Source organism: Augochlora pura, chromosome 4 (genome assembly GCF_028453695.1).
Source record: "Augochlora pura isolate Apur16 chromosome 4, APUR_v2.2.1, whole genome shotgun sequence".
Classification (NCBI taxonomy): domain Eukaryota; kingdom Metazoa; phylum Arthropoda; class Insecta; order Hymenoptera; family Halictidae; genus Augochlora; species Augochlora pura.
Window position 1 is genome coordinate 837,469 of NC_135775.1, and position 24,622 is coordinate 862,090.

At 43.4% G+C, this 24,622-nt stretch overlaps 1 protein-coding gene across 5 annotated transcripts; it reads left to right on the top strand.

Moving 5' to 3' along the window:
• Positions 1–6: 6 nt before the first annotated feature.
• Pasilla (RNA-binding protein Nova-1-like protein passilla) lies at positions 7–24,331 on the top strand. 5 transcript variants are annotated; one of them, XM_078179384.1, is made up of 7 exons: positions 7–544; positions 694–1,220; positions 6,039–6,185; positions 6,254–6,411; positions 6,503–6,854; positions 6,944–7,398; positions 16,408–24,331. In XM_078179384.1, the coding sequence occupies exons 2-7, from the start codon at positions 1,199–1,201 to the stop codon at positions 16,414–16,416; spliced, it is 1,143 nt and encodes a 380-aa protein (XP_078035510.1). In that variant the 5' UTR covers positions 7–544; positions 694–1,198; the 3' UTR covers positions 16,417–24,331. The 5 variants fall into 5 exon arrangements, with proteins under 5 accessions (XP_078035510.1, XP_078035506.1, XP_078035507.1 ...); XM_078179381.1 differs by lacking the exons at positions 7–544; positions 694–1,220 and adding an exon at positions 3,626–4,004; XM_078179382.1 differs by lacking the exons at positions 7–544; positions 694–1,220; positions 16,408–24,331 and adding exons at positions 3,626–4,004; positions 7,469–7,594.
• Positions 24,332–24,622: the final 291 nt, after the last annotated feature.

Below are 24,622 nucleotides of genomic sequence, written 5' to 3' on the forward strand. Positions count from 1 at the left end.
GTGCGAAAACTAATGTATTTCTTGGAATGCCTCGAAGAATTAATAACCGATCGAATATGTCACAACATGTTACCCAGAAGATCGTTTATTCGTGTTTGGAAAAAATATGCACTCGTACGATACACATAAACATATATCATACTGTTGTACGACACAATAACGTCGTTCGCTTATCTGCCAGCTAACATGCATGGAAATCTAATCTGTACGAAATTAGAGGTGAGAAACTCCGAGTGACCCACGATTTTATGATCAACGTTGCACTAGGCGGCAAGCAGTGTGTCGATGTGTCAGTATGCAACGGCCTTGGAGAAGCATTTAAATGTATGCATCGTGCGTGCAGCACAATATGCGCTCACGCTTAAGTATAGATGGACAGCCTGCTAACCCGGAGTCTAAAAGAGTGCAAGGGATCTAGCTCGTTCACTCGAGTCAGTGTGGGACAAGGACAACACACGTTAAAGGAACTTATATTCCTTTAGCGGTTAGGTAACGCTCCTGAGAACCGTCTATGTATCACAATCGGAAATCACACGATAAACCGGTTAGGAACTGTTCTGTCTACGGACACATGAATATATGTATACACACACACACATTATATATATATATATATATATATATATATATATATATATATATATATATATAGGTGAACACAACATATATGTATATGTATGTATATTTATTTAGAGGCTACCTCATCCGAGTGCTGGACAGGTGACGCAATAAGGGAACAGAATTCCAAGATCGTTACTCAATCGCCGGCCAGCAGTCCCAAAAGACCGAGTGTCTCGGAGAATTTTGAGTTTGCGCTTTCAAACGGATGAATTAGCTGGACAGAGTGGAGGGAAAAATGACTTTCGGAAAGGAAGGAATGCAGCGGATAAAAGTTTCGAAGCGTGCAGAAGTTCAGAACGAGCGTGATCGGCGTCGAAACACGGTGCACGTCATACGGAAAAGAAGTGCAATCGAGCGAGGTCGTGCGGTGATTATATACCAAGCAACACCGCTAGCTCCCGTCGCTCGAAAAATTCATGACAGCACAGCATACGTGTTACATGCACCTACACCAATGGATCCGGAGAGACAACCGTGAGATTCCGTACACACGGACGAACAGCGTCGAGCCTCGGTGCGTGCGTTTGCGCCTTCAGTTCGAACAAACACGAGGGCCTGAACGGGAAGTGATCACGGGATGGACAAATTGGTTCGTGCAGGTGAGACGAAGATCCCTGAAAACGGCGACGCGCACGCACGTGTGTCGAGACGTGTCCGTTCCTCGGTCTCTCTCCCTCGTTGTATTATCGGGCGAACCGTTTAGTAGCACTCAGGGAGCCACCTCGTGGCTCAAAGACAACCTTTTGATAGGGAAGAGCCCGCGCGAATTCACGAATTGTCGCTGTTGTCGGCTTTCGACGACGACGAGAGACGTTGCACACACGGGCGGCACAAGTAACAGCATTGCGACACACGACTGTTGACTAAACGCTTCTCTGTGTATGCATACGACACGTCGCAGGGATTTTCTACGACTATTTGTAATGCGAAATACAACTTTTTCTTTCTTAACTCTCATACTCGCTTACTCATTCTCGATTTTACTCGCTCTCTTTCTCTTCCTCTCTCGCATACGCATACTATTTCTCTCTCTCTCTCTCTCTCTCTTTCTGTCTCTCTGCGCAATTACGTATCGTCTGACGCTGCTGCAACTTCGGACTTTACACCGTTCGATAGTGGATCGGTCGCAAGTTTTAGAAGAAAAACCGACGACAGTGTATTTTTGGAAAGTAGATTCCCGTGATTTCGTAATTCAGAGTTTCCCCGGTTTACACCTGTAACACACGTGTAACGGCGTTTGTAATCGATATTAGAAAACAATAGCCGCCAGTTTACCGACCACCACTGGCATCATTTCTGCTCGTTGCGGAAAATAATAACGTCTATTGTGCTGTAACAGAGGCATAACTCGATCGCGAGCGCCGATAACGCGGTAATTATTGCCGATGTTCGTAGTACGCGCACGCGCGCGCGTGTTCACTCGATTTTTAACCTTGCAGAGGAAAAACCAATTGAAAACGATCCATCGAGTTTCTCGGGCAGTCGATACACAGCGTTTCGAGTGGGCCGAGTAGCGGATCGATTTGTCGGAAAGATTTGTATTTATAAACGGCCGAATCATTGCTAATTATCTACGCTGCTACTACCACCTCAGATAAAGACTTTTAAAAATACTCCTTTGGTCGTAATTCGACGCTGAAATATTCATCACGGCCGGCCATGAAAAGTTTCAAAGAAAAATGACCGTGTCCCTTCGTCCCCTCTACGACCGTTGCTAGATAAGGAACCCCTGGTATCTCATAATTTACGGCTAGCCGATATTTTTCGACCAATGTCCACGTTAATTTCGAAGATATAGCCTGTACTGTTCTTGCGAACGGAACTTCGTCAGAACAGTAGACAATTACTCATCTATGCGAGAGTAGCAAACGGACAACAGCGCGGTTCGAGTTGCCGTGCATAACACGCAGTCATAGGGGCCGATAAAAACCGATCGACAGGCAACGAGCCCGATAACCGTGTGTCCCCTATTGTTCGAAAATTCAAGTTCTATCGCCAGAAAATCAAAAACGTTCTCTCTCCCTTGCCCGCTTACACACACACACACACACACATACACACGAAACCATGATGTCATACCGCAGTGCGCACCAACGGCAACGAGATTAACGTCCTTGGCGAGGAAAATAGTTTTTACAGCGTAGACATGGTTTTGTAGAAATACCGTTGGACCGATCAACAAACCGAGACGCTTCGAACATGCCCGTTCTTTTCCGGAGGAAAATGCGTGAATTGTTTATGCGCAGTACGACAGGGTAATTCGCGGGCGCAACCGTGTAGACAGTTTAGCGGGCGAAATCAATCGATGGAGTAGTAATTCATCGATCCAACGTTCTTTTCGCGTGCAACGAAAATCCGTCGGACGTAACGCGATCGGTCGGAATCGTCCGATAGCGGGACACGCGCGCATCTATCGGCTGTTGGGCAAGCTTACGAAAGCATCGGGGCAATACCAATAAATTATATAATATGGAATATCGGATTCTCGATCGCTCGATAATGGACGAGAAAAACGGGATCGTTGTTGGATCGATATCGGGAACGATCGCGATGCATCCGTCCGGTCGGTCGGATCCGGCGAACGTGAACGGTCAGGTTCGAGCGTGAAGAAACCGAGAAAAATCCGGATGGAAAATGGGAATCGATGCGTGCGTCGAGTGCCAAGGTAAGACGCCCCTGGTGCAGGTCGAACGTTACGTCCCTGGTGCACGGAGCCCGCGAGGGCTGGTGGGAAAAGGAGAGGTGGGCTGGCGATCGGGACCAATAGAGGCGCGAGCGAGACGGAGCGAGCCGGAGCGGGAGCGGGACGGAGCGAGCGCGCGCGAGAGAGGAACGCGAGGGCCGCGGGCCGAGGCAGCAGCGCACACCATCGAGTATCAACCAGCTGGTTGGCAAGGGAGCCGCGAGCAGTCGCCGTCGCCAGTGAGACGCGGCACCCCGCGAGAGACAGCGTCCGTCGTTTGTTCGTCCGTACGTACGTACGTACGTCCGTGGTCTCCCTTCCTTCCGCCTGAAACTAGCAATCGTGGTCGTGCGTACGTTCGTCCGTTCGTTCGGTCCGTGAGTGGTGCGTCTCCTCCGCCTTGCCTCTGTTTCTTCGGACGACACTTGCCCCCGGTCGCGGCCATCGTCTCTCACTGTGGTGTCGACCGAGTACTATATACATACGTCTCTGTCGCCGTCTCCTTCTACCCGTCTCTCTCTTTCATTCTCTCTCCCCCGTTTCACTCTCTTGCTGTGTGTGTGCGCGAACGAACGAGCCAAGATGGCCGCCGACTCAGGAATGGAGACGTGTCCCTCCCCGGAGATTGCAGACTCCAGGAAGCGGCCGCTCGATTGCGACACGGAAAATGGCGCGACGAAGAGGTCACATTACGGATCAGGTATTTCGATCGCGTGTTGTCAATCGCTTTTCTCCACTGTCCACCGAAACAAAAACTCTTCTCCTATGCTGCCTTCCGTCAATCGTTCTTCCCCCACCCGACCTCTCCCCCCCCCTCTCAATATACGTGTATATATCAATATGTATACGCATCCGACCGATCAAACATGCATGTACGATCGTTTTATCCGTCTCCGTTCGACTTTCGATCATTTCTACGCATCTTTCTATTCTTTTCTCTTCTTTCTGTCTCGATTTCCCGTAACGTCGCGCTCTTTACTCTCTCCGTCCCACTATTTTCTCTCTCGCGCGCGCCTTTGACAATCTCGTCTTGCTAGTGCTGCTGCTGTTGACACAGCGAACAAACGAGCGATCGCTTGCTCGCTCGCCAGCCAAGCAAGCAAGCAACCAGGCAGGCAGGCAGGCTAGCAGGCAGCCGTTCCCTTTCGTTTCCCACTTCTCGAACGGAACGGCTGGCGAACGCGAACACGGTGCACCGCACAGCGGTTCGCGCATCCTCTTGTGCCACGTCTCCTTCTCTTTTCCTCCTCGTATATATCTCCCCATTTTTTTTTCCTTTCCTCGATCTGTTCGCGAGGAGCCCGATTATCTAGTGACCGCGAGCTTTTCTATATCTTCGCCAGCAACGGTGCGTGTTGTCTTTTTCTTTCTTTTCTCCAAGTTCCCGTCTCTGTTCCGTGTACACATTATTTCCCCGATTGACGTTCACGCTTCCACGGTTCCCGTCAACGTCATCGTTGTCATCGTCGCGCTCCCTCTCTCTATCTTTCTCTTTCTCTCTCCCTTCCCCTCTCCGCGCCCTTACTCGAAGCTCCCCGCCTCCATCTCGATCCCCTCTGTCATCGTCATCGTCATCGTCAACATCGTCCTCTTTTTCTCCTCTTCGTCTTTCCCGCAACAAACCGTTCGCTGTCATCGTGGCCAAGAACGTTGTCGTCGTCGTCGTCGTCGTCCTCTTCGTCGTTGATTCCTGCGTGGGCGGTCGTGCCTCTGTGGACATCGTTAATGGAGAATCGCTGCCGTGGCGGTGGCTGTCGATCACGCTCGGTGACTCTGCAATTTCGTCGTACCCGCCGACACCGCGGCGTATACCAGCCCGGGAGCGGTTCCGCGGTCCCGTTCAGCCGATTCCGTGCCGATCGTAGCCCGTGCCCGTCGTCGATCGTCGCCGCCGCCGCCGTCGCAGCCGCGTACTACCACCACGCGACAGTGCAGTGCCATCGTCGTCGTAGACCCGATACCGTCGCCGCGAAATCATTCGCACGAGGGAACGCGGTCTACGCCGCCGCCGCCACCCGTTTCGAGCAACGGTTACTAGGATGTGGCGTATCGGTGAGTTGTCAGGCAGCCGAGCACACCGTTCCGCTGGCGAGGTTGCGGGTCAAGGTCGCCGCGAAGCGAGCCGAGCGAGCGCACAGGGCTTCCATCTGTCAAACAGCTGTTCGCCCTCGACGCAGAGCGAAACTTCGGACGCGCGCGCGGTTCCGCGTCACGCTCGCCATCCTTCGTTATCCTTCGCTATCCTTCGCTCGCCTAATTACGAGATAAATGATACAGCCGCGGTACGTTCGTCTCATTCTCGTCGGTTCGCGTGCCTTGTCGCCGTGCAACTCTCTCTTTCCGCGTGTTCCTCGATGGATCTAATCGGCCTAGTGTACCGTTCTCGTAGACAGAATTGTTCCATTTACAATGTACTCTATCTCAGTGTGACCACTTTACAGAAATGTTTGGGCATACCTTTGTGACATTCTTCATTAGGCATTACAGTGATTTGTCGAGTAGACTATGGCTCGCAGTCACCATTTCAAAGTTCTCCATGAGAGACTAGAGTCTATAGTTTATCCAAATGCACTGAAATCTCAGCTTCTGATAACAGAGATTGGTCGATTTGTACTTTGAGTTCTGTGAGTCATAGAGAGATTTGTACTAGTAAGAAAGAGGTGTGCTTTAACGTTTTTTAAAGTGATGTCCTAATGCAGTTGGTTTGATGGCATTGTTGGGATTTTTGTTGCAGGAGGAGATGGATCGTATCATCTCAAAGTACTGGTCCCCAGTGTGGCCGCAGGAGCTATTATTGGAAAGGGTGGAGACACAATCGCCCAATTACAGAAAGATACAGAAGCCAGAGTCAAAATGTCCAAATCTCATGACTTCTACCCAGGTATGTTAAGGAATTATTGAACTGTGCTGTTTTTAGAGAACACAGATACAATGTACTCTGATTGTTAGGCACCACGGAAAGGGTATGCTTGATAACAGGCAGTTTGGAAGCTATAATGGCAGTTATGGACTTCATTATGGATAAAATTCGTGAGAAACCGGATCTCACGTTAAAAACCACTGTTGACTTTGAATCTGGAAAAACCACGGCAGAGAGAGACAAGCAGGTATTGATAAAGCTTATCATTGTTTTTGCATACATCGTAGATAAACATCTGTATTAACAGTAACCAGTATCTGACCAATCTGTACTTCCAGGTGAAAATTCTAGTGCCTAACAGCACCGCTGGAATGATAATAGGTAAAGCTGGAAATTACATAAAACAAATCAAAGAGGAATCTGGTTCTTATGTCCAAATTAGTCAAAAGGCAAAAGATGTATCGTTGCAAGAGAGGTGTATTACGGTGATTGGAGAGAAGGAGAACAATCGTAGCGCGTTAATGATGATATTAGCAAAAGTGGCTGGCGATCCGCTGAGTGGTACATGCCCCAACGTTAGTTACGCTGACGTAAGTGGCCCCGTAGCTAATTACAATCCCACAGGCAGTCCCTATGCTCAAGCTCCGACAACCACTCCCACGTACACATCTACAGCCGGCATCAACACAGGTGAGGTTTCAAAAAAAAATTTCAATCGGAGATGGAAGGTCCTTCTAGCGCTAGTCAATTATCACGACTTTGCTAATTCTGATTTACAGTGAGCCTTTTGAACGGTGCTGGTCTGAATTTGAACTTGGACCTGGAGGCTGCAATAACAGCGGGCACAGCACCCGTCAGAACGCAACTGTTGGAACATATAAAGTTAAATTTACGGACTATGGGTTTTGTGGAACCGGCCGCCACGGAGATTCTGTCTGCCTTCGCGACGCTCGCCAAGTACAACATCCTCGGGATGACCATCGGGATGCCTTCCAGCATGAGCTACCTTGGGAACCCGATGGACAGCACCACAACGGCGAATGGTTCGAATAATAACGGTGGCGTGTTCGGGCCAATTGGAACGGTTCCCGCACTTGGATCCACATCGCCCACACCGCGCAATACACTAGACAGATACGAGCCGTTCGATCCGTTCAGACAAAACAACACAGCCGCCAGTGCTATTCATCTAAACAACAATTCGTTCGGCCTGGGCACTAACCAGTTATCACTTGTAAGTAAGAGTCCTACACAGGTAGACGCCAACAGCAAGGAGACCAAGAAAGTAGACATGGAAATTGCAGAGGTTATAGTGGGAGCTATTCTGGGACCCGGTGGTCGTGCCCTCATTGAGATACAGCACCTAAGTGGCGCCAACATACAAATCTCTAAGAAGGGCATGTTCGCTCCTGGTACCAGGAATCGCATAGTGACTATCACGGGTTATCCTAATGCGATCGAAACTGCTCAATATTTGATTGAGCAGAGGATCAGCGAAGAGGAGGCGAAACGTGCACGTCAGAATGCCCTCGCCAGTATGATCCATTGATTTCAAGTACAGCACTTTTGTTCATCCCCATTATTGAGCTCCGTTATTCACCTCTTCGCATCTTGAGATGATGCTGCGGTAGCTCTCTTTTCTCCCTTCTTTGAAACACACTCGCCCGAAACCACCACCAACCACCAAAACCACCTACCACCCGTTGTCATCTATCGCTACATCACTATAGCGCTTGCATTCTCACATCACCGTTCATGCATCCATCATGGCTCGTCAAAACATTTATCTATCTTTTAAGATTATTACGGTATATGAATATTATATGTTATATATATATATGTATATATATGTATCTATATATATGTATATATATCTATATATATGATAACTACTACAATTGTTCTGTGATACACCACGTTACGGGGCTTTATCACGAATAACACAAACACGTACCACATCAGAGTCACATAATATATCTAGTTGTATGGTAGAGCATATTGAAGAAGAGATGGCATGAGAAAAAAAAAGAAATCTATTGTTACATTAGAAACGATAATGGCCACGATCCCAGCCATAATATATTGTTCTTGGAAGATTGAGTCGGAGATGGTTAGACATGGGGATAATTGTTTCGTTTGTGGAAAAAGAAATCTATGTATGTACACGTACGTGTATATGTATATTTTCTTTACCACGCATAGAAGCATAATCGAACTCGAGACACACTCTTAGTTTTACAAGGTCATACAGAACTCATAATTTGAATGACTCCAATCCGAGGAATATAAAATAGCAATCCCGTATATTGTCTACTTAACATTCGTTTTTTATAAAATGATGAAGGAAAAATCAGGTTTCGCAACGTTAATTGTATTGAACTGTTCCTTGAACTATGAAATGATTAGGCTATATTTGAAGCGACCTCTTTGCTCGGAACATACTGTTCGAAGAACGCTTCTTAACATACACAGATAGAGAAAGAGAGAGTGAGAGAGAGAGAGAGAGAGCAAACCACCTTGGCAAAACCAAAGATCTTACATTTAACGAACCAGAGGAAATAACTTGGCTGGAAAGATGAATATACATATAAAGGGAGATCTATTCTACGTATATAAACATATATTTATATATTTACAATGCTGGCTGGTCCAGCGAGATGTGAGTAACATAATACCTTATATTGCCAAGTTTTATTCTCAATCCCAAAGCCTTTATTTCTCAAAAGTATCTTCTTCATCCCATCTATATATTATAGCGTTTAGATTAATACCTACACAGAAATGTATTAGCGTCGAGCCTCGTTCTTTCTTACCTTAGGGGACAAGGAAATGTTATCATTCTGTTTTAGGATGCTAGGTGGTAAACTTAACAACATAATTTATCATTTTGAAAGAGAGAGCGAGGGAGAAAGAGAGAGAGAAAGGTTCTCGAGCGAATAGTGTTTTCCATATATAAACAGAAGTCATCACACGATACTGTATAGATTATATTATATACTTCGTACACGGAAACCATCATTTTGTCTAATTATTTTTAGTTTCAAGGTACATCAGTTGAATACAATTGGAGCTTCAATATACATACACAGAGGGTTTTTACACATATTTGTCGATACTTTTGCCGATTGCAAAATGTTGCGACACGGACACCTTGTTTTTTTCGCGTCATTCCTTTATGTTATAGTTGCACAGATACAGTTTTTATTGTCACGTTGAGATCTTTATATTTATATATTATACATTCGTGTTTTGCAATAGAGTTAATTAATCATCGAGTGTCTTTCTTCCCAAGTAACATGTTCGTTTCTTGTTTTTTTTTTCCAAAACGTTTTATCACTGTTTCTTTTCTTTTTTTTTTCTTAAAGTAATATAAATATTTATCGATGCAGAACACGGAAATGGAAAATATTTGTTAAATCTCGCAAATGTTTCTTGTTTCTGTGCGCAATGAGAATTTGAGTACCTTTAAGCGAAGCATAAAGATTGAGATTATTTTAATGCAGGTGTTTAATCTTGCGTAAAGTATCTGCCATGGATCAGTAGTCGTGTCATACATCCTTGGGTTCTGTATGATGCTGCTTTATACATATGTACATATATATATATATATGTGTGTGTGTGTATATTGTATATGTATCTATATATATATATATATAGATGTATATATGGGATTCTATTTAAGCCAACCGAATCTTTAAACGATCGCACCTTGACATTGAAATCAAATTATTAGGTAGAGAATGGATTTTTAAATAGAGGAAAGACAAATTTCTTGTTTCTGTTTATGATCAATTATCGATGATAAATACAAAAGCTTCTACTCCAATTGCTAGGCGAGAGAGGAGAACGATGTTTTACCATCTATTCGAGTAACAGACAAAAAAAACGATTTCGAATCATTGTTTTCGTTTTTTTTTGGGGAGGGGGGTAGGTATATTAGGAAGGGGTGATATATAAGGGATAGGCGGTAATCAATAATGGGTTTAGTTAAAATAAATTGAAAAGAACGTTAGCTGTAGCGTCAAAATGAAATATATAAGTGTACAATGAGTACAATTCATATAAGCTGGGGGCGCTGGCTCACCGCTCTTTAAAATAATAACTTGTATATTTATAAATATCGCATAACATGAGTAATAATATATTACACAGAGAGACAGAAAGCGTGGAAGAGAAGAGTAAAAATTATATATACATATATACATATATATGTTATGTATATATTACAACTAAATATACAATGTATATGTATATGTATATACACACAAGCATACATACATTACTTACATAAAACACAAAAAAGGTTTTGAATTAGATTACTACAGAAAGAGAATTCGTAATTCTTTAATATAATCATATATATACATCTTCGTGTATATATGTGCATGTATATGTGTATATATACATATACACATGGAATGGAATGATATTATAAACATTGTTGACAAAATATTTTTGCGTCCGCGAACGTGAAACATGGTTTTAAGTTTATTCATAAATTCTATGTGAACTATTATCGATGAAACTTCACTGTGTGTGTTGCCCAGTGGCATTGAGAAGTCACGAGATTTAACGATAATGATGCAAACTATTGTTAGGTTGCTGTAGATAGATCTATTCGAGGAATTTTAGTAGAACATGTTACGAGCGTCGCATATTATATATAATTAACTTAATTTATATAAATTGATTTATTCTCGATAGCCGTCGCGTTATTTAACACTCTAATGGCAGCATAATATTTCTCTACCTTGATTGAGAAGGTACAATGATTTCTTCGTTAGTTACTCGCATCATCACATTAAATCTATTATCCATTGGATATATCGTCGATTTTGTATCCTATTGCCACTTTCTTTCTACTACTACCTTGCAACTTTTTGCACGCCTCGATCGCAATAAACGGTTGTGGCCAGAGGTGCGTTCCAGACGATGATGCCAAAAAACAGGCGAACACTCGTCGAATGATTTTATATCTTGTTCATTAATTGTTTGCATCGTCGTTTCATTAATCTTTTTTTTTTTTTGTAAATCGTAACGCTCATTTACATTGTATTAGCCGAATCTATCATTACACGACAAATTTCCGCTTCGCAGAGTAAATCGAACGCTCGCGGTCATTCGCTAGCGAACGAGAATTTTTATATATTTTGTGCTTGGTCGCAAATAACGCTGATCTTATTAATCACCCGGTTCGACAATGGAAACGACTAGATTTTTATCTCATAGAACCTTTTTCTTTTCGGAAGATCTTTCCTCTTCTTTTTTGTTTTGTTTTGCTTCTTTATAAGTAGGAAAACATCGTGCTCGTTTCATTCGAATCATTCAAAGGGAGTCCTATAGCAAAGTGTATCGAACATTTTCTTTTTTAGCGTTGCATCATCGACACCACACACACACAAATGTTTCTAATATATTGTCAACCTCATCGAAACAATCATTCTCACGACTTTCGTTTTTTTTCTTCCTTTTTCTTCTTCTTTTTTTTTGTAATTGTTGTCTCATTTTTCCTTGATCATCGGAGGTCAAAGCCATCGTCTTCGTTCAATTGTGTCGATTAGGGATATAACGAATAATCGAATCGCGTAATGTGCACACATTGATAAAGAACAAAAAGCAAAAAAGAATCTAAATAATTAAAACGAAACGCTATCGTCTTGCAAAGTAAATCTCTATGCCAAACAACTTGTAGGTAGCACACGATAATTAGACTAGGTTACGGTTTTCTCAGTAAACACATTCCTTAGTAGAACAGAATTACTTATAATAAGACTAGCTGTGATGGAGAGTCGAGGGGAGAGAGGGATACGTTCATCAGCTGCCAGTACGTGAAAACAAACAAACAAACAAACAAAAAAAAAATGCCACGATATACAATTGATAGTGTGTAAAATTGAAGAATTTATTTGCGCAGGAAAAGAGAGAAGATGGCGTACGGTAGTTCAGCAGGGCAAAGGAGAATAATACACGGATGATGCTATGTACGTTGCGAACGTTTACAATGATATCTGGAAAAAAATGACACGTTCCGCCTGGGAACGCACGCGACAGTCTCCTTGTGCTTACGGCGAGAACTAAGAAGATTATACATGTACAAGCCATAGCGATCAGCTAACACATAAGTATTTCCTTTTAGCAGTTTATACGTCTGTACAATGTTTAGTATCTTGAAAGATCTTTAACAATGTCATATTATAAGCTCATCCGTTGCAAAAACCTGAATTAAAGAATGTTTATCGCTCTCAGACCGTTGGATAAGAAATCTGACAAGCAATGATCACCTTTGAGTCTCTTTGTAGAACCCTTGAGTTCCATTTTGGGTTCAACAGAATTGTCAGCCTCGTTGAACGATTTCAAAGAGATAAGAAATATATATATATATATATATATACATAAAGATAGAGAGAGAGAAAGAGAGAGAGAGAGAAGGAGAGAGCGAAAGAAAGAAGAACAGTAAAACAAGCAGAAGACGAGGAAGAAGAACACGAAGGAGAAGATACACAAATACCTCTATGCAAGTGGCAAAACAGTATTGGTTGGCCAGTCAATGTTACCTACGAGTTGTTTAACGAGAGGATACCACACACTGTTAGTTTAATTAAGCTGGCAGTTGCCAAGGAAACGCGTAATCTAGGGAGAAGGTTCTTGTTTCATACGACGCTTTTGTTTTTGTACAGTTTCGAAGATACACACATTTCATTCGCTCATTTTCTCTTTAAGAAGTAAAGCTAAACGTTTAACAGAGGGGATATACGGTCACGCAAGATAATACGGAAGGGAAATAAAGTGGGAGAGAGAGAGGGAGAATTGGTGTTCGCGGTCGCGGGTTAGGTGTACACAATTAAAATAGGTGTAGATGTGTAGATAGCGTCTTAAATCTCTTATTAAAGGTTAAACGAAAAAAAGTCGTCATTACAGGTTCAACATTTTAATCCAATTAATCGAATCGACAGAGGGGGAGATATATGATATTTACAGAGAGGAGGCATTGGTAAAGAGGGAGGATCAATGACACACTTCTCGCGTGTGCAGATAATAGTGTGTTCTGCTATATATATATATGTGTAATATACATGTATATTATATCGTACATACACAGGGTGGGGAACATAGAACCGGAACCGCTTCGGCTTGAATTGTCGTTTCGCTGAAAGATACCTTTTTTTCGCACAGAATTATAATAAAAGCATTGCAGACATATTTCATCGGTCACAAAGCCATTCGATTCACATCCAAAGTATCTTTCATTGAGACGATCGTTTCAAGCAATGACTTTTGCGCTGGCTCCGTCCTGCATATGTACATCAAGGAAATGGTCGGGATAGAGAGAGAGAGATAGACAGGGATAGAGCGATGAGGGGAGGGGGAGGGGGGTGTAACCGAATAAAAATAACGAAGAAGATAAGGACGAGGGAAAAAAAAACTGTAGGAATTGCATTGACTCGCCTCGATTCTAATATGACTATTGTTAAACAGTAACTGTAATTGAATTTTTGGCGCGCGCGTCGCCCACTCGCGTGTCGCGTTACTTGGCTGTGTGTGCTAGGCTACATCGTATAATTCATGTTCCATCATCCCCATTCACACCACTCGCATAGACTCCATTTTACCTGTATAGCGCGCGAATAAACACAAAGATTATATTTCGGGGGTTAGAGGTTAGAGACACACGTGGACAGAGAGAGAGATAGAGAGAAAGGGAACATTGAGGAAGCGGGTAGGAGGAGAGACACGGGAAATAGTGACGCGACGGAATTTATCATTAAGTATTGGGAGGGAGGGGGGACGTGATAGAGAGAGAAGAATAAATAACTTATTCGGAGAAGAAGAGCAATTAGGAGAATAAAACGACGAGGAGGAGGGGGGACGAATAAATGAATTGTTTTTTTTCTTTTCCGTACGACATTCACACGACACACAAACTCCACCCGATCACTTTAGTGCCATATTGATATCCCATCAGCCACACTTGTTGACGTTTTTGACGGTAGAAACGTGTTGTTAAAGATGTGTATATTCTGCGATACGATGCAGGTTGTTTTCTCGAATAACGTCGGAGTATATACGTTTTATTTCGCGCATTGCGTGTGTACACGCATATATGTATACCTAATACGTGTACGTGAGTACATATACCATACGTATATGAGTGTATGTATACGTGTATACCAATAAGCTGGAACCCCGGAATCGGAGTGTGTCGAGTCCGACTTGTTCTCAACTTTAGAGACTAAATCAAATGTTCTTCGATCGCGGCATCGGCGTCAATTCCTTGTTCTACAATAAATTGCACTTGTTATCATTTTGATACTACTTCGAGCGTTACGGCTTTCGACAAAATCAACGTTTACCATTGGACGAAACGAAAATATCCGTATTTTCTTCGGTGGATTTAACACACTCTGGGGTCCAGGTATCGTCACAGGCTGTACCCCACCTAACGCGATCACCATAAACACCACCGCTGCCGACAATAGGGTCGAATCGTTCGCGGGCAATGTTATCGAATTCGAACGAAACGATACGCGCCTCGAGCAAAATTTCGTTTCCCTCGTCGACGAGCGTCGATATGGGTTCGAGTCGGTCGGGACACCCGGTGCATTGAATCGTTACGAAGTATTATGAGAAATGAGAACGTACACACCACCACCACCTGTATATTGCTTATTTAGGTTTTCTCGCCAGTGTACAAAGAATTGTTTTCACGTCTACAGAGGAATTTAAGGGAAACGAAAAGGGAAAACGATATATAAATATATCTATATATTAATATATTCGCGTAGAGATAATAACGACTATAACAACCACCCACCACTAAAAAAAGAAGCAAAAAAAAGAAAAGTGACACGAGAAAAAACGTAAGAAAAAGCTCCAAGTTCTCTCGAGCCGAACTTCTACTTTTACGGAACCGCACGATATGATCGATGGAATTTCTCTGTGAAACAAAGACACACGGAATCGAAGATAACAGGCGACTTCTTGATTACTTATAGCGATAGAAGGATCTGTGCTTGCTCTTTTTCTCTTGGAGTCGAACCGTTCGTTTCGCAACTGTTATTACCGGCTCGTTCGCCGCCATAGTGGACACACCACGAGGGCAACGCGAGCACGGACAAATTTCAAACTCGATTCACCCAATTTTTTTCCGTTCAATGTTTCAACGAGTCAAAGTTCAGAGTTTCAGTCTCGCACTGTGAGAATTTCGTTCGCTCTGTAAGGATTCGATTCGCCGACAGGAATTCCACAGTCGAAGAACACGCGCGCCTTGAAAGTCGTGTAACGAGAGGCTCCCCCAAAATTCGAGGAATCTCGAACGCTGCCGTTTCTCTTCAACGCCGTGCGATGTCCGCTAGTGGCTGTCGCAGCGTGCGGGCAAGACCGTTGTCCGGACAGGAATGGGACACAAAGTCAAAGGACGACAAAAGCCAATGGCTGTGTTCAAGGGCCTATCAACGATCAGAACGGCACGCTTTTTTCTTTCGAATTTCGAATCTTCGTGATCGTTCGACTCAGAATCAAACTGGAACATTTTGTCGGCGGAATGGCAAGCAGAAAAGGCGTATACAACCGATTCAAAAGTCTATTCTTTAAGGAGCATTCATACGTACGAGCGGATACGTGCAGAGATATTGTAACGCAGACGGAAGGAGCGCATAGCGATCGATCGCATTGCGTCGAATCGACAATAGAGCAGAATTTAGTTATTATACGAGAGAGAGTGAGAGGGAAAGAGGAGAATGAGTGTGTGCGAGAAAGAGAGGGAGGGATGGAGCAGCAGAAGGCTTTTGTCGCGTGGAACAAGCAAACAAATTGTCTTAATCACTGAACTTGCTCGCCGGATGTTTCCATTGATAACGCACGAGTGCACGGTACGACAGCTTTACGCGTTGCCATTTTGCATACGGCTCGCGTTCTATGGAAATGAAAATTGTCGATGCTCCAGCTTTTTCGGTATTTCATTCGAAATAGATTTCATAATTTCATCGATCATTTTGGAAATCTTAAATACTTTTTCTCCTCAGAATTTCATTGATTATTCTACGGTCATAATACTTGTCTATTTTAATCCTATAGCTCGAAATACCGTGCGCCTGAAATTGGCAGGACAGCTATTATGGCCTACGAACAAAAAAAATAATTTCTTTGTCTTAACCGTCCATTCCGAATGTTACTACTTTTTTTTATAAATGTCATAATGTTTGATGGAACGTTTCAATGTGTCGCTTGCTCGTCTCTGTCGTAGATTCGTTAAATCCTCGGCGTCTAATTGGCCTTCGGTAATGATCGATCGCTCGTGAACCATTAACGGAGTAGAGCTGGAGCGTCCGACGTTCGATCCGACAGCAATGTGTACAGGGTGTTCCGAAGAGATACGTTCCACCGAGAAGATCAGAATGAATTTGCGCCTGTGTTGCTACGCCCATGGCCGAGCAGCGGGAGAAAAATCAAGAGACCCGGGATGAGAACACTTTGGCTGTAAATATTTTCTATAAACTGCAGGGAAACACAGAGTGCTATAGAAAGATAAAGTACTATAGCGAAAGAAAGAAAACAGAGAGCAAGAAAAATTTATCGTCGAAGTGCAGAAATTTTTATTTTTGTCTAAGAAAGAGAGAGAGAGAGAGAGAGAGAGAGAGAGAGAAAGGGGATATACTGACTTTGCTCGATTCCAGCGCATAATGTGTTCACCGAGAAAGTATTATCACCGATGGAGGCGAACAAGTCCGCCCGAGGATGCTTAATAAAATCAGAAATGCATGTGCACGCGCGAAAGTGCTGCACTAGGGTGGAGGAGCGTCAGCGTATTCGAAATAGCAATGCATTAAAAGAGCGAGATAAAGAGAGAGAGAGATAAATATAAATGTAGAGAAAGATGAGAAAGAAAAATCGTGGAGAGACTCGAGTAAATTTCATAGAACGGATACGAGAAAGAGAGAGAACACTTTCGTTCGGTCGACTGGCGTTAAACTAAGAGGGTTGTACAAAAAACTGTGCGTAAACGTTATTTTATTGGAAGTGAGACTTCTAGAGTTTAGACTGTTGATACACGCGGTATATTATTTTGGGTAAGCGTATATTAATGTATAGATGAAAAAAGTCGCTATAAAGAAGTAACAAAAAAATGAGAGAAAAGGATAAACAAATGGATAAATAAAACAAAGAAACAAACAAATAAGAATAAAGTAAATGAATTACGGAGAATAATTTAACGAGGATCGGTGTGTTGTTCGAGAGAGAGAGAGAGAGAGAGAGAGACGGATAGAGAAGTAGCTTGTAGAGCAGCTCGGGGATTCGCTGGAGGGGGGAAGGAGCGGAAGGAAAACTATTAAGTACCTTGTTGAGTATAAGTAGACTAATAAATCGCTAAGTCGCGAAACTTACGAGAGTGCGCGCGAAAGAGAGAGAGAGAGAGAGAGAATTATTATCGTGCGCCCACTCGTCGGTGAGCGCACACCTGTGCACACACTCATGTTCATACGACTCAGCTCGGCGTCATTCACGTACACACCAGGAAAAAAAATGAACACACACAGGACACACTCACCCACTCACTCTAATGAAAAAAAAAAATGAAAAACACCTGGGGAAAACATCACATCACACACAAATGTTGTATAACGCGCGAAAATGTTGCATGCCTATTACACGCAAATTACAAACAAAACCACAAAAACAAAAAAAGAAGAAAATAATAAAGATACGATTTAAAAGATTAAAAAAAGATAGAGGATTTCACCGCGAAACGCAGTGCCGCGCGTTTGTGCTTTAAACCTTCGTTAATTAAGGCCTCCGGTGTGCGGCGGTAGCCGGCGCGTCGGTCACGCCGCCCCGGACGCGAATAAAATAGCATTATCTTCCACGAATATTTCAAATTATTGATAGCAGCTGGCTGCGAAAGAAAAAATGAAAAACGTGTTAGCAACGGTGACAGAAATTGAGCGAGCAAGAGACAGAGAGAAAGAAAGAGAGAGAGAGAGAGAGTGCGTGTGTGTATGTGTGTGTGTGTGCGAGAGAGAGAGAGAGAGGTACCACGTATATTAGAGAGAGGACGCGTTCGTCGCTGATGATGGGAATATACGATCAAGTATTGTACCTTACATTCCTTTGGCTATAAAGTAAAATAATGATATAAGACGAGGTGCACGAGACGACCGTGCGCGGCACACCGCACTCTCCGAATCGCTCTCTTCTTTTTTCAATTTCCCGCCGAACGATTCATGCTCGGGGGAACGCGACCGCCTTGGCCTTGAACGACCAATGTTGCGCGAACATTGCGGTTGCATAATGCAGAGCGCGCCGCATAGTCTGCTTGTCGTTGGAGCAAAATCTGGCAACCGCTCGTACTCGGATTAAATGGAACATTATTTTCATCCCGACGCGTCGTCCACGGCCCCATGACGTTCGCATGTGGGTCGTCGATGATCTTATAAAAGATCTTGTAAATTCACAAATTGCCGTAATCGATGCTAACGAGCACCAACCAAGTCTAATCGGCTTTCGCCGGCAGAGCGTGTCGATGGCTCTTTTTGTTTCGCCGGTTGACCGCGCGAGTTTTCAACCTTTTAACAATCCACTTTTTCAGTTTCCTATTTTGTTCGTGCGTTCATCGGACACCGGACATGATAACCCATTGGTTGCAAATTTTGTTTTTTTTTTTTTTATTTTTAAAGTTACGTACAATTATATTTGAATTATGCTTTATTGTTAGAGTGTTTTATAATTTTTAATAAGTTCCTGAAGGGGGTAAAGGTTTTTCTATTGCACGTATTACTTCGTACGTTCTAAATTACACGTTTATAATTGTACTTTACAATTTATAGATACATTCACATATTTGTTCGCTCGTTGAAAAGAAACGAAAAATTGATACCGTCTGATATAAAGTAACATTGTATAACATTATGTTATATAATATGTTACAAGGCTTGATACATTCTTCCTCGTTTGTGATTCAGAACAGTTCGTGATCCTTTTTTTTCAATGGCTCCGAAGCAAGGCGCTTTAATTTTATTTGACTTTTTTTCTATGGAAATCGCTCGATCGTTTTAGTACAGGAGATAAGACTTACTTTGAGTTTCTTAATTGTATTTATTAACGCGACGTATTAAACGGAGGAGAGTAACGAGCCAATCGATTTTGCTCCAATCGTTGACCCATTCCGTTCCTATGGTCGTACTAAATTCGTACAGGCTGTCCCAAAAGTGTCTCTTAATCGAAAAACGAGGAATTAATGCGGTTATTTGAAGCAATTGTTTCTTTAGCAAAAATGCAATTCGCGGCTTCGTTTGTGAGTTATTAACGAAGAACGGAGACCAATGAGAGGCGAGCGCGAGTAACGCGATACAGCCAAGCCAATCAGCGGACAAAGCACAGTCCCGCCAGCTGATCTAGGCTCTCATTGGTCGCCGTTTTTCGTTAATAATTCGTCAACGGCGGTCGTACAAAATATTTGCAAAGGAAAAAGTTGCTTAGAATCGCCTCAAGTATCCACCACTTCCACATTGTTAGACTTTTCTGGGACACCTCGTATATTCCGTCGAATCACGAACAATCGGGACGATAATTCACCGCTGCTTACTATTCCAAATCATCTTCTGCAGCTATAAATCGCGATCGAACGGTCGCGCGTTTGAAATAAACTGGTCGCCGGACGTTGAACGATTATTATAGCTTCTGGGTAAACGCCGGACCTTGAACGATTACGGTCACCTTCACGACACGCCGGATATCGAGCGATCACCTTTGACGTCGCTCGGGGCCGGCTATAGTCGTTGAACGATTATAGTCGCGTCGAAGGGAACGAACGAAGGTCTGGGGGGACGAGAAGCAGACATGTTGAGAAGCAACGTCGAGTCGTTCGACGGGAGACGAAAAGAGCAGCACAGCACAGAGAAAGAAAATCATCTTGATCGTTTCCCACGATTCCACCCGTTGAAGCATTCGATAGAGAGAAAAAGAGAGAGAGAGAGAGAGCGATCGTGACGCGACGCGGGTCCGCGGCACGGTCGAATCATCTGTTTTCTGTTTTTCGTTTCGTCAGGATATAACATTTAAAACCGGGGTATAAGGAGAACGGTGCATAAAAAGAGCAGCGAGCAAAATTGTATTTTTTAATATATACATAGATTCTATATATATAGAGAAAGAGAGATATAATATATTCCGAGGGGTCTCGCCTCCGAAAAGGGTATTGCGATTCAGCATTCGAGAACGGTTCAACAAGGAATTTTAGATTTAATTGAGACTCTATATATATATATACATATAAATATATATATTTGATTAATCGTTAAGTTGACGGCAAGAGAGAGAGTAGCGCATTGTTCTTTCGAGGATAAAGATGAATATATACGTGTATGCGCGTGCACATATATTTATATATACGTTATATCGCGAGCGGTATATCGCACGCGATAAGTATATGTATATGTGTGTACGTATGTACGGACGTATATGCGAATGAATGAAAAAAATATGCATTACTACCATTATACCATACACATTACCTATAGACGATTAAGACTCTCTCGACGGATAATATTACTGTCTTAGGGCTGTTAATTGTTCGATGATCATCCGGCGCGATCGTTTTTGCAATCATCCCCGGGGAAGACGATCAGCGGCGTCGTCGATCGTTCCCACCCCCGTCGACGAATAATCGAGAAACAATCGATACCACACGATCCATCGTCCGTGCACGTTTGCGTCGCGATCTCTAAAATAGCTAGGCGAGAAATTAATAGGAAAATGATCGTCGCTCTGTGTCGCTCGAGAGAGAGAGAGAGAGAGAGAGAAAAGGTCCGTCGTGCCCCGAGAATCCATGCGAGAGAGAATAAATAAGTAAATGAATAACTAAATAAATGAGTAAACAAGCAAGCAAATAAACAAACGAACGAATAATTGAACGAGCAAAGAAATAAGCGAATCCTAGGCGACGGTGAAAAACACCGGTCGCGACAAAACGGACAAAACTGCAGAGAAACTTAAATGAACACACAGTACGGAAAACTATGCTCTGTCCCCTCTATTCTCACGACTTCCTTCGACGAAATACACGTTCTATTGTAATATCGAGGCGCGAAACGCTGCGTTACTCTCGTTTTGTTTCCCTCAGCGAAGCACCATCGCATCCCCCCGAAAAAGCTCGGTTGCGTCATCGCGAGAACGATGATCGCGGACGGTCGATTGGATTATTAACGCATTCGACGAGAAAACAGAAATTGTTCTCGATCGGTCGTCGATCTTCGACGGACGTATTCAGCCATCTCGAATTATTACCGCCGGCGAATGCGTTAACAATGCTTCCCGACCATGTACACGCGCGCGCGCGTTTGTGTAGTAGGTCATCCCATAAAATCACGGCGAACCGGCCGCCTGATCGATACGTATCGAACGACACCACTTTGCGAGTCGTCTCGCCGCTGATCCTATGCGAAAACGTACGCTTTCCGGCGTCGTTTCCGTGACCAGCGGATTTATCGTGTTTTTGTGGCACGATCAAAAAATCACGGCGAACGGTGTCGTCGAAACGGGTCGATCAGGCGCATCACGAACTCGCAGGGACGAGAGAGTGGACTCTCGTCGTGCCCGGTCAACAGGTTAAAAAACACTCGTATCGATGAGCAACGGCCAACGGTACGGCCGCTCCTCGGCCAAGAACTCTTCTCGTTATGTTTACCTGTTCAATCATTCCCACGAATCTTTGAAAGTTCGCGCGAGAAAAAAAACGTTCCCGCGGTCGAAAGGAATTCTGCTCAAATTACTATAAACACTGTCCAGCCGAATTAGCGTCGTCGGTCCCTCGTCGTTCTCGCGAAGAATTCGTATAAAAAAAGGAAAAAAAACAAAACAAAAAACAGATCACGTTCCACTACAATCAGTATTGAACATTTTCTTCATCGCCATATATATATATTGTATATATATATTACCGCACACATCTCGATTTCTTCTTGATTCACTCGTATATCTCTCGCCATATATACATATATATATACATACACGATAAATTCGAAGCAAACGGTTACGCTTATTCACCGGGCTGCAAGCCAAAAAAAAAATATGAAAACGTTCTGTGATCGTTCGTTACCAGGATTAAGGAAACTGTCTGTACAAAATGGTGTTCGGGAGCTTTATGGGACGACCTAATATGCAGCGAGAGAGAAAAAAAAAAGTGCCGGGACCGCGCGCGGAGACGCCGTTTCGCTTTCGATCGACGACGCGATCTTCGCTGTTCATCGATTCGCTTTATAAATAATTTGTTACCGGCGGAGTCGCGCAAAAATAACTCTCCGCGCGCGCGTCGAAAAGGAAACGAGTAAACAACGACGGTGTGCACTTTGATTTCTCGCTGTATGCGCGAACATGCGAACGAAGCTGCTTGCCCGCGCACCCCTTGCCTCGCCGAATCGTTACGGGACAGAGGATTTGTTACCATTATATTTTCGTTCTAGCAGATTTATCAGAACGTTCCGAAAGCATCTCATTCGAAGCTTCCTCTTTTCCCTGAATTAACGCTTCGCCGTGTCAGTAACGTGTTCCTTTAAATCGACATAAAATTCTATGTTCATATGTCAGATTATGTTCGATGTTTCAACAATATTTCGAGTACACGTAAAAACAGAATAACTATGAATTTTCTTTCTCTTCGAAGGAATCGTTCCGATCCGAAAAATTGTCCAATTCCAAAGAAAATGGTACGGCAAGGGGTTGATTAAGAGGACGCGAGGCATAGGGGGGTCGACCACGCGTGTTTCGCGCCGATCGTTTTGTCGACCGATCCCGGCGAGCTGCGACGAGGCCGGATGCGCGATTCCCCAGCGTGAAAGAAAAGGAAAACCAGACGAAAGGGAAGAGAGAGAGAGAGAGAGTGGGGAATCGTTGACGCGTTTCTCGGCTCGGGTCGGCAGGGAGAACGGACCCCGGAAAGCGTGTGTGCGAGAGAAGAGAGCGTGTTCCGTTTCCATGTCGACGCGACCGAGAACCGCGGTAATACTCGGTCCGAAATTGGAACCCGCCAAATTTCACCGTGGCTGATCCGGAGAATAAGAGAAAAAAAAATAGAGAGATAAAAAAAAGAGACAGATAGGGAGAGGGATAGAGAAAATTGGAAAACGTCGCGAAAACGATCCAGGAGGCATAGATGCGCTAGCTTTTCTTTCTCTTTTTCCGCACGTTTCTTCTTTTCCCCTTCGACGTTCGTTCGTTCGTCTCGACCTCACAGAGAGACCGTGGCGAAAAACCGATTTTCGCAGGGACGCGTTTCGAAATAGGGTCACACGCCCCTGCCCCCACACCCCCTCCCCACCACCCGCCCCCTGACACCCACCCGCCCTGACCGAGTGACCTCTTTAGGCACCACACTATTAATATGTATATATATACATATATACGCATATACGACGCACGCGTGTGTCGTTGCATCGACGAAAGAGAGAGAGAGAGAAAGTTTGAGAGAGAGAGAGAGAGCACGCGCGTGAGCGAAAGAGTATATGTATGATATGTATATATAAATATATACAGCTAGGAAAAAAAGCTGCAGGAGAATTTAGGTTGACAGAGGAGCGTTACTTTTTGTTGTTATTTTTTTTTATTGTTCGAAAGAATTACCGATAAAACTCCTCCGGGGAAAAAAAGCAAAACGAACTGAATAGGCACACGGAGCAAAATGAGAAAAAACGCGATGAATTTTACGCAGCAGGCTGATCGATGACGATGATGATTTAGTGACGATATAGGTGTATATTATCTCGAGAAAAGAATGAAAAAAAGTAAAAAGAGCACAGAGAAAACCGGACTAGAAATACGGATAGTGTATTATTGGTGGACGCGGTTTTTACTTTACCACTCTCTTTAACCACGTTTAGTTGCATCCCGCATCGAATTGTTAATTCTTATTCATCGTCAAAGTTATTCCATTTCAATGTTAAATAATTATAATGAAACGAGAGAGAGAGAGAGAGAAGAGGGAGGAGAACACTCTTCTTTACGAGGGAAAAGAAACGATATGATGAAAGAAAAAAAAGAAAAGAGGAAAAGCTACGAAAAAAAAGATACAAACAAAACAAAAAACATAATATATTAACTATTTTCACTCATGAGAAAGCATCGTTACCTGTATGACAAGTGACCATAAGAGCATAATAAACAATCGCTCATTAAATGCATTCTGTTGTTCTTCATTTCATGACCTGGCCACCACACGTCCATCCATCTGCTCCATCGATCCATCCATTTGTCCATTTCAGTGTCGCTGTATGATCATCATACGCATATTCTGTCTGTCTGTCTGCTGTCTGTCTGTCGGTCGGTCTGTAAACTCGATTTCTCTATCTATTCTCTTTCTCCGCTGTCTATCCGTCCTCCGCCGCTTCTGGTTAAAGGTGTTCGAATCAAATCGGCATTGTTATTATAAAAGTTCTGTTAATGTCTTTCCGATGGAAGAAAGAAATAATTAT